The sequence below is a fragment of the Capsicum annuum genome, chromosome 7 (genome assembly GCF_002878395.1).
Source record: "Capsicum annuum cultivar UCD-10X-F1 chromosome 7, UCD10Xv1.1, whole genome shotgun sequence".
Lineage (NCBI taxonomy): Eukaryota > Viridiplantae > Streptophyta > Magnoliopsida > Solanales > Solanaceae > Capsicum > Capsicum annuum.
In genome coordinates, this window is record NC_061117.1 from 186,927,658 (window position 1) to 186,938,718 (window position 11,061).

The window sequence follows — 11,061 nt, forward strand, 5'->3', positions numbered from 1 at the left end:
CTAAATTTATTTCAATCCGACCATTTAAACACCTATTCCAAAGGAGCTCGGATTTTCGTTGAGAATTTACTGTTCCTTTGGATGTCACTTTAGAAAGCTGGGCGATGTAGAATGATTAAAATGAACTTAGATTAGGCTTCTCCAAGAAAAGATAAGAGGTTAATTAAATTAGGTTTACGATAGTGTGCAAAATTTTCCCTCTTTTTTGGGGATTACTTAGAGCAATAGGAGAACAATTCTTTCAAAACTTAAAAAGTGGTAAGTGGTGGAGTGTAATTCTTTCGTATTAAAAAGGACCAAGAAATGGTCATTTGAAATCATGTCCACATACTATTTTGTTGCATCATTCTGTATACTTTTTATCTTAGGTTTTCTCTCTCCTTTTCTTTTCCATGTTTGCATTCACTAAACGACTAAATTTTAAAGTTTATTTCTATCTTTTTATCTACAGTAGTCACTATCTTCAAGTGATCATTATCCTTATATTCTGACTGATCAGCATTATTTCATTGATATTCTAGGCCAAATTAAAGATAATATAAATGGCAGCTCAATTTACTAAAACACTCATCATGTGTGGAGTCTGAATAGGGTTGGACCATAAGAATTTGTTGTATATAACAAACCTTGTATTTGTATTTCCATTGTATATAACCCAGAGGTCATATGACAACAACTTTATCAATTACGCAAAGCTTCCTCCCAAAGCATTCTAATATGAAGCCCAATATTGCTGAACTATTCATTTTGCTAATTTTGTGTCATGTGGTGTTTAGTGTTAACACGTTGTCCTCTTTCAAATTAACGCAAATTGACAAATATTACTAAAAAGTAAAAAGCTTAAGGATACAAATTAAAATTTCCATAGCTCAAAAGAGAGAACAAAAAAAATCTTTTGAATTTCATGTAAGATTATTGGTTAATATATCTGTACACTGTTATATACTACAAAATTTACAGCAAGACGTCATCGATCGATGTATTCACTGTTTCTTCTAACTGTGATCCATCTCTCATCATCATTCCATCTGAACTTCAATTCTCCTGAATTTGAACCCAATTCTCGTAATCTTTGCAGAGGAGAGTCTACTGAGCTTGCTGTTTCAATTGAATAATCCATTGTTTCTGATTCCTCTACTGAATTCCATATGTCTTGATCAAGAATGCTTGTCGGCGAACTTGTCACAAAATCTTGAGTTGACATAGAATTCGAATTGGATTCTTCAAGAAACGGATGTTTGAGGAGTTGTTTAGCTGTCCATCTTTCTTTTGGATCTCTTCTCAAGCATTTGCTTAAGAAATCCCTTGCTTCTAAAGACAAGAATTTTGGAATTTCTGGGGATTCCCCAGAAAATGCAATTTGGTAGAGCAATGAAGCTGCGTTTGTGGCATTAGTCCATGCCGATCTACCAGTGGCCATTTCAATAAGCGTACATCCCAATGACCAAATATCACCCGGACGCCCCTGTTCTCCCCCACGCGCCACCTCCGGTGCCATGAACATCGGGGTCCCACCAATTGGCTCCGTGGCACCAACGACCCTGTCTGCTTGATCAATCCACCTGGCACAACCAAAATCGGCAATTTTGGCACCGGTTTTACCTAACAAAATGTTCTGCCCCTTAATGTCACAGTGTGCTATGCCCCTTGAATGTAGGTACTCTAGTCCTTGTGCAATTTGCTTGGCATAATACCCTATCAAAGGCTCGTTGATCCGACCACCATGTTTCCGATTTTCATGGACGAGTGTACCCTCGGACATGTACTCCATCATAAGATTAAACATGAGTTTGTCCTTCTCTTTAGTAACATCGCACCCCTTGTAGCTAACTACATAAGGTGAGCTCAATTGGGACAGAATTTTCTGCTCCTTTTGTAGCAACTCTGACTTGGATAGCTCAACTGACTTGACAGCAAAAACCTCATCGGAGAAACGTGACTTAGCAACGGAGACGGAGGCAGAGGAGCCTTGGCCTATGGTATGGCCTCTTCTCCATTCCATTTTTTAGAAGAAGATTGGTGAGAATTTTAAAAAAAAGTGTTCTGTTTTTGGCTTGTTTTTGAATAGCTGCAGTAGAGGGGTGTATATATATATATAATAAGGTGAATTTTCAGAAATTCCAAAATAGTTGGGTAGAGCTTAGGTGGCCTTTCTCTTTTCCCTCACTACATAGAGTTTGAATATGTATATGATTTACAACGTGGCCTAATGGTTATGGCCGTACGACAGATTGAGTAGGCTGGTGGACTGCCGTTACTTGGCTCAATTGGCTTGTCTCCACGTGGCGAAACATTGCAATTTAAACCAGTACATATCAATTTGATGTGTTTAGTCTTTCAATTTACAATGATTTGAAATAAGTTGGATAGGGGGTAGATTGGGTTATTGGATAACCACTTTTGAAGATTAACCGATAAATGAGTATCTTTTCATGAGAGTTTCGTTCAAGAACCAAACAAACTTTCTACTGAATTCTTGAGAATATTCCACTTTTTGGTTGGCATTGAATTTGTTACATGCTTATCCACCAAATTTGCAATAAAATTAACTCCAAGAACTGGACAAGCATAACGTCAATTGAAAAAAATTGGCAAATTATAGAGTTGGGAAGTCTTTAATGACCTTAGGGAAAAAACAAGTGGAAGATTAACTAAACACGATTCAAGGATTACAATCAAAGATATCCTTTTTTATCTTGAGGATATGTAATCTTTCAAAATGGACAGATAAAAAAAGGTTAAATTGTCGACTAGGTGAAACGAAGATAAGAAATGCAACTGAGGAGGCAGAATATGATAAATACTCATCTACAATTTTATATCGAATGTTTCTATGAAATCAATTCAATTTAATTTATTACAATTAAATAATTTAATAAAGTAAATATATGAATTACTAATCATGGTTAAATAACAGAATTGTATGCACAAACATGGACGTGATGTATATTTATTGATTTGATATAAAGAGAAATGAACGAGATTAAGCTATTTCAAGATGCAAGATCATTGATTCATATCCCTTTAGCTTCTAGAACTAATAACATGAGAAATTGCTTTTTCTTGATGCTAAAGGAAGAATCATACTTGGATACGTTGAGAAGTTTTATGCCATTCCAAAACACTATGACTAAAAGTTGGCCTTTTAGTAAAGTGGTTCGTAGCTTCTAAATCAAGCGTATAGAAATATGTCAATGTGGCAGAGTGTGTATTGCTAAGGTGCACCAATCATACCTTCAATTTCCACAAGTTTCCTATTAGATATCGACTTCTTAACGATCACTATAACATATTTAAAATGTGTAGTTTTGAACAACTTCCTTTTTCTTTTCAACTGCTCATTCTTTTAGTTTACTTTTTTCCTTCTATGAGAGGCATATCAAAAAATATTCCATGAAATGGCTTGTACATATGGGAGTCTCCACATACGATGTACGCATATTATATTACTTGAATTAATACTCCACGAAATGCCATGTACATACGGTCTGCATAAAATAAAAGACACACAGATCAATGCCAGCGTACTATATTATAGTATTATTTAACTAATCTGGACATGAAATGTAAAATTTCTACATAGTAAGAACTAAGCAGGGAAATAAAGAATGTTCAGCAAGTAGTCATGAATCATGATATAGACCATTGTAATTAAACTCATCACATCATAATTTGAATTTCACTGGTTGTGCTTCCAGGAGTACATACGGTAACGAACTTGGCATTGTATGATATATATTGTTTATGCTAATTATGATAAAGAAATTTTATCAGTCTGAGTTGCACAGTGTAATTAAAGGACACAATTTGGAGTGGTAAACGGACGGATTGGATTGGATTTGAACGGGTTAAATATGGATCGAGTAAAAATGGTTTGGATTGCAATCCGCCCATATAAATATGAGTAAATATGGATTGGGTAAAAATGGTTTTAACCCACTTTAACTCCTAAATAAAAAACTTAAAACTTCTATATCATATCAACTTGACTTTTTTTCCATTTTTTTTAGTTTTTTCTTTTTAGTTTTTTTTTGTCTCTCTTCTATATGTAGCCTTTAATTTTTTTTTCTTTTTTTTGTCATTTCTTTCTCTCTCTACCCTCTGCCATTTGTTTTTTTTTTTTTCTCTTTTAGTCTCCATTTTTTTTTTATTTTTTTTTGTTTTTACTTCTTTCTCATTTTTTTCCTTTTTGGTTGTATTTTATATTTTATATTTTTTTCTTTTTGATTGTATTTTATGTTTTTTGTTTTTTTTAATTTTTGAAGAACATGGTTAAGTCAAATACAAATTATGGATGATGACTAAAATATCGTAATCACTCAATATATTTGTTTTGACCATCATCTTTTTTCTTTTCCTTTTCTCCTTTTTCATTATTTTTTCTTTTTGACTTTTTTATTTTTTTTCTTCAATTCTTTCTTTACATTTTTTTTTCTCTTCTATCTCTAACTTCTACCTCTCTTTCTACTTTTTTTTTTTCTATTTTTGATTTCCTTCTTTTTTTTCTTTTATGATAACGAAATATCATAAGCGCATATTGATTTATATTCGCCCAACATTTATAATTCGAGGGCTATGTGGTTCCTCAACCATATATATTTTAGTCTCAAGAAAATACAATTAATTCATATACTTTTTTTTTCATCCGGTGTCTGGTGCCTGCATTGGATCCCCGACTAATCCGAATCGGGCGTTGCAGAGCCCATTAAGGTGGCAGCGCTCCCAACAGAGTTTTCTCCATACCAGGGTCATACCCTTGACCTATGGATTATATTTAATTGATAAGAGATGTTAAGAATTATATAGACTAAATGGGATAATTAGAAGTTTATATTTATTAACCTATGTAGGTCTCAAGCGAATACGAATGATGAAATAAGAATGAATAAGGGAAAAGCGAAAAAAAAAAAGAATACAAAGAAAAAAGAAATAAAAATAAAAAAATAAAAAAATAGATGAAAAAATAAGAAAGAAAAAAAATTATAAGGAGTGAGTACAAAAATAAAAAAAATGAAAAAAGGTAAATTAAAGAAAAAAAGTAGAAGAAAAGAAACTAGAAAAGAAAAAAAACTAAAACTTTAAGCATAGGTGGGTGATCTCTGTGTTTAAATGGTACCCATATTTTACCCATTTTGTCCATATTTGTATGAGCTTTTAAAATAAGTAGAAGTTCATCTTTATTTATTTGAAATATGAGTGATCCAATTCACTAAATATGAATTAAATGAACTTTTTTTACAAATATAAGCTGAAATTACCACCCTTAGACACAATAATGATTTGGCCTAAATTTTGGAGAGGTTAAAAGAACAAATTGGGAGAAAGGATGTGAAAGAAGTTGCAACAAGAGTAGATTTTAGTGTTGACTCTTTGAAGAACATTCTGGTGACAAAATAAGGTGGGTTTAGTTTTAAAGTAAAGGCAAAATGTCTTGTGTAACCAAAAATAATAAAAAACTGAAGGCAAAAACAACAAAAGATTGCATCTTTCCTTGGGCCTCATGCCATATGACGCAGTACCAGTTTTGAAAATTAGCATCTAAATCTAACAATCATATATTACAATACATTATAAATCTACTCCCGTTAAATAATTAATTAATTATATAATCAATGGTACTACAATATGGAGGCGTGGCTTGTGAGTTAGCTAATGATCATGCGAGGTTGTTTGTCCTCAATTACGTGGCTATTTTTTAATACCAATTTAAACAACAGTTGCATGAATATTTGGTAAAAAAATCAAATGAAAAAGTTATATTGAGCATTAAATTTTGACACGATACACTTTTAAATACAAATTAATAGTAAAATTATTTCAGATATAGAGAAAAATAGGATACGAAATGCATTATATTAGTCAACGCTGTCCAAAACGATTGTCAAGCAGATATAATGCATAAATTTTATGCATAATAGATGAGTCATTTTTAATGATTTAATGATATATTTAAATTTTCTCCGTATATTAATTTGAGTCTTTTGGAAGAAGGATACCACTTTGATTCCGAATTCTTTGAAAGTTCAGATGGACTATTTATGTTAAAATTCAGGACTCACGTGTGACTTTAGCTTTCAGACAAATCTATCATAACTTGTCGTGTGCTACTGCTCAAAATTACATATCCAATATATTAAAGTTGTAACATGAAATCCAAGCTAGAAGCTGTCCATCACACAAACAGCTCCTAATACATAAAGTTCACTTGGCATGAATTCTAATATTCTTCATTTGCAACATTTTAGGGGAGGGTTTATAATCTTTCTTAGCCAAGTACTCACTCCTATTCATATTATTTAATAGTATAAAGTATTTTTTATTAGTTTATTCTTCTTATATCACTATGATGAAAAAATATATTGAAAATTAATGCAGTTTGACTCAAAGTAAAAAGTGACTAGTATATTGGGACAAAAGAATACTCTATTAAGTGAAGTAAATACAAGAAAGATAATTGAGTAAGAGGTGCGACAAATATCCACATCAGATGTTTACATTAAACCAATTTAACTAACAATGCTTTACAATATTTAATGAAATGAAGCTATGCATTAATCAATCATTGTTAAATGATAGATATATGTATGAGCAAATAACACATTATATTTGTCCTTCGGAACAGCCTAGTTGGTTTGGAGGGCGGTTACCCACCCGGGTGATCAGGGATCGATTCCCCCCTCAATGCCTTATGGGTTTGAGCCTGTCGCACAGGGCTTGTCTAGTGCGGTTTATATCCTCATGTGGTTTGCAGGCTATTGCATCGGGGGGTTTACCCCATGCGCACACGGTGCTCACCCGAAGAGCAGAGGTTGTGGCAAAGGGTGTAGCGACTGCGAGTTTTCTTGAAAAGTTTCCAAAGAAAAATAAAATAACACATCATATTACTAATTTATTGATTTAGTGTAAATACTATGACTAAGTTTTATAGGGGACTTAAAAGTGTTGGTAATGCTATGATGATTGCTTTTAATGAAATTAGTATGCTATTTCAAAGGGCAATAAGATCATCAATCTCCTCATCTTCTGGAACTAATAAACAAAAAATGTCTTTTCGTCATGCTAAAGAAAGAATAATTCATACGTTGAGAAGTTTTAAACCATTAAAATAACAGTAACAAAAAGGTTAGCTTCTAAATCAAGCGTATAAAAATCTTTCAATGTTGCAAAAAGTGTTTTTCCCAATCATATATATACTTTCAATTTTCCACAAGTTTCCATCTGATGCTGACTTCTCAACTATTTACTTATTTAAAATATGTCTCGAACGACTTCCTTTTCTTTTCAAATGTTTATTCTTTTTGTTTTTATTTTCCTTCTACGAGAGACAATATAGAATCATTATATATTGTAAAATATTCTATGAAATGTTATGCACGTTTGGTGTACGCATTTTATAAACGGTATCGACAATTTCAGCGTATCAATATTTAATTTTAACCCTTTTTTCTTGAATACACCACGAAATGTCATGCGCATTGTATGTGCTACACCCATTGTCGATATCAACTTATTTTATATCTTATGTGTTTAATCTTTCAATTTATATTCTTACCTGGATATAAAATCTAATATTTCTACATGGTTAGCAGGGAAATAAAGAATATTCAATGAGACAACGTATAAGTAACGATAAATGGATAATCTATTGTAATGTAAATTAGTGAAACTTTAGTTTGAATAATGACCTCCTGGCCGTGGGTTCGTTCTATGATGATGTTGTTAGGATTTTTGCCTCGATTTTTTTACCAAATTTAAGCTTTACTTTTTCTTGTAAGGAAAATAAAAGTAACCATAAATACTTTTACTTTTCCTGACAGGAAAATATAAAACTTTTTCATATTTGGCAAACCTCTTTCTTGGAGGAAAGGGACTCCTCTTCTCATACAATAACATAATAACATCCACAATGTAGTCTTTAAAGAGTCTGTTTAGGGGGAGATTTCCTATCTCATTAGTTTTTATGTTTTAAATATTAGATTTTATATATAGGCCAATTGATCAAAGAATATAATAATATTAAGCTTTTTAGTATTGTTTTTGTGTCTTCTGAATTGTCACCATAATGGTTTGCAACTAATAGCTTCCGCATGACGCCCTTTCGATTTCGGACCCAACAAGTATCCAAATTCTTGTCGATCTCTAGTGATTGTGCCTCAGAATGTAAATATGTTAACAAACTCGGTATTAACTGAAATGTTATAACTATTCATAAAGAATCTTTACCTTGTTAAATTGAGTGGCAAAGATAACTTAAAAGGCCATTCCAATAATGGTTTGACTTTAAGGAGGAGTTTTATTTTTTTTTTTAAAAAAGAATAAAGGGTGTGAAAGAAGTTGCAACAAATTTCATTACAGCAAAAGAGACTTGACTCTAAAGAACATTTATTGACAAAAATACAAAATGGGTGGGGGTTTTAGTTTTAAAGTAAAGGAAAAAAAAAAAAAAGATTGCCTCCATCCCTTGAACCTCATGCCGTATGACGCAGTACAAATATTAAAAAAATTGGGATCTAAATCTAATCAATCATTTATTAGAGTAGATTATAAATCTACAACCATATAATTAATTAGTTAATTATTTAATGAATGGTCCTACATTGCCATGCCATGCCATGCTGTCCAATATATGAAGGCCTGGCTTGTGAGTTAGCTAATGATCATGAGAGGTTGTTTAAGCTCAAGTCAAGTGGCTCTTTTTTCAAATTTCAATTTATAGGACTTTGAATTGATTTATTTTTAGGTATTTTTAATTTTAAGTATTTTTTAATTTTTAAAAGTGTTTGATAAAGATAAAAAAATATTTTATTTCAGACTTAAAAAGTATTGAAAAATAGAGGCCAAAAGTTGATAGTTATCAACTTTTAGTTTTTGACTTTTAACTTATAAATCATTAAAAAAAGTCATTTCCAACACCTCGTTAACCACTTTTATTTGAATTGGTTAGGTTCCTTAATTCTTTTTTAAAGGAAAAAATCACGAGACACAAATTTCAAAGACTTTTTGTCACTATCCAAAAGTTGAGGATGACACTCATCGAGATTCAACTTAGGTGTGTAAGCCGACACCTCAATCGAAAGAAAAAAAATCAAGAAATGCAATTAAAAACAAGACAAACAAGAATTTTAGAATGAAATCAAGTCAACTCATATATATAAAACAGAAGTCTGAACGAAATACCATCAAATCCCCAACATCTGGTATCATAAGTGTAGAGCATCTAAATACAACTCAGAAAGTACGAAAATAAAATATATGTCTCTGAAATAAGTAAAGACATCTAGATAAGACGAGGTCTGGAGTACACTCTAAAAACCTAGAACATGCCAATTCCCCAGTCACCAACTCTGACAGGCACTAGCGCAGCTATCACGCCTCGTACTCATACTAGATCTGCGCCAAAAGGGCACAATAAGAGTGAGTATGATGCACTTGTACTCAGTAGGTATTATAGGTCGACCGAGCAAAGCAAAAAATAATACAAGTAAAGAATTACTATGAGCACGTCACTTGCAAACAAAAAAATTCCCAAATGGTAGCTCATATTGTCTTCATTAATAGTTCTACTACATAGACAAAAACAAATAGAAGCAGGTATTCACGAAGGTACATGAAAACTGAGTACACACAAAAAAAAACATAAAAGAAACACAGAAGGTGCATATGCAAATGCAATGCAATGGATGATGAAGTGAATAGTATGAAAGTCATCTCATGACTTTCTGTATACATCCATCGAGCCTCATTGGTCCTAAAATAGGACTATGGAGAAGTTTGCAACCCGTATACTAGCTCAAAATCTCCACCCACCTCTTTGTCTTGTGTTCACAGATCAAAGTTTTTACAAAAAAAATCCATTTTCTTTTAAAGTAGTGTTCCTTAATGGTACTAATATCTCATGAATATATATGTATGAAATGAGGATATAATGCTCACAATCAAATCAGTATGAAGATAACAAATTCATTCAATACGTGCATAAGTGAACCTAGAAATTAACTCAATATGACAACATTTCATGATATCAGTTCTAGTTTGACACTATTGAAATAAATATGTATGTAAAACATCATTAATATCTTATCAACCCATAACTCAGGCATTTCTATCATGATAAAGGCAAACAATGCTCAATAAGGTCAATAATATCTATTCAAGCCCCCTCACGGGCATCAAATTAAGAATACACGCATTTAAATGCACAAATAAGTCAATGATGTCAAATAAATCCTCCAAACGGGCAACACGCAATATATGATATCACAAGTCAACAACAACAACAGTATAAGCCCCCATACGGGTACAAAATAGTAAATATAATTTCAAAATATATTTTTCATAGTTATTTTTTCGAACTCATAGTACACTTTACTTATTTATTAACTACCCAATTCAGTTTAAAGAAAGTTAAGCCATAGCCTACCTTGAAGCATCGAAATTCAAGCCTGAAGTCCTTCAACGCGGAACCTTCCCTTGCGAACCATTTGGAATCAACTAAAACATACAAATATAACATCAAAAGAAAGTTAATGATACCCATATTGTCCATATTTAAGTTAGATTCAAAACGAGTTCTAAAAATTAATTTAAAAATAATAGGGGTAAAATCAGACTTTTATTTTAGAAACCAGTCCCCAAGATTATAGGAGTCTACAGTTATAAACCCACACGAAAATGAGATCTGAATCGTAGAAAAATTATTTTTAAGCTTTACTGATAAAACTTCAAAAATTCATATCAAAATCGAGGTTAAAAGGTGTTTTAGAAGAGATAATCAATAAGTAATAATAGAAAGATGAGTTCAGAGGTTACCCACATGAAAAATGATGAGAAAGTCCTAGAAAATCGTCTCTCCCGAAACTTGGAGGTTCAAAAATGGAGGAAAATTGTGAGTATTAAACTATATATATTTTTTCAGCATTGTCCGCTTAAGAGGCTAAATGATCGCTAAAGCGATCGCTACTAAAATGATTGGTGACCGCTAAAGCGACCTGTCCACCATGTCTGGCTCCGCAAAAGGGATCCACCATTGCTAAAGCGGTAAAGTGCCCGCTTTAACAATGA

At 32.2% G+C, this 11,061-nt stretch overlaps 1 protein-coding gene and 1 long non-coding RNA gene across 2 annotated transcripts in view; both read right to left on the minus strand.

Annotated features, from left to right (window-relative positions):
* Positions 1 to 870: 870 nt before the first annotated feature.
* Positions 871 to 2,497, minus strand: LOC107853532 (mitogen-activated protein kinase kinase kinase 18). The gene has a single exon (XM_016698527.2). The coding sequence runs from the start codon at positions 2,000 to 2,002 to the stop codon at positions 968 to 970; it is 1,035 nt and encodes a 344-aa protein (XP_016554013.1). The 5' UTR covers positions 2,003 to 2,497; the 3' UTR covers positions 871 to 967.
* A 6,692-nt stretch (positions 2,498 to 9,189) lies between these two features.
* Positions 9,190 to 11,061, minus strand: part of LOC107853536 — a 7,555-nt gene continuing 5,683 nt past the window's right edge. The window contains exons 2-3 of the long non-coding RNA XR_001669807.2: positions 10,421 to 10,491; positions 9,190 to 9,390 (exon numbers count right to left, since the gene is read on the minus strand). This is a non-coding gene — a long non-coding RNA (uncharacterized LOC107853536). The remainder of the gene's footprint in view (positions 9,391 to 10,420; positions 10,492 to 11,061) is intronic.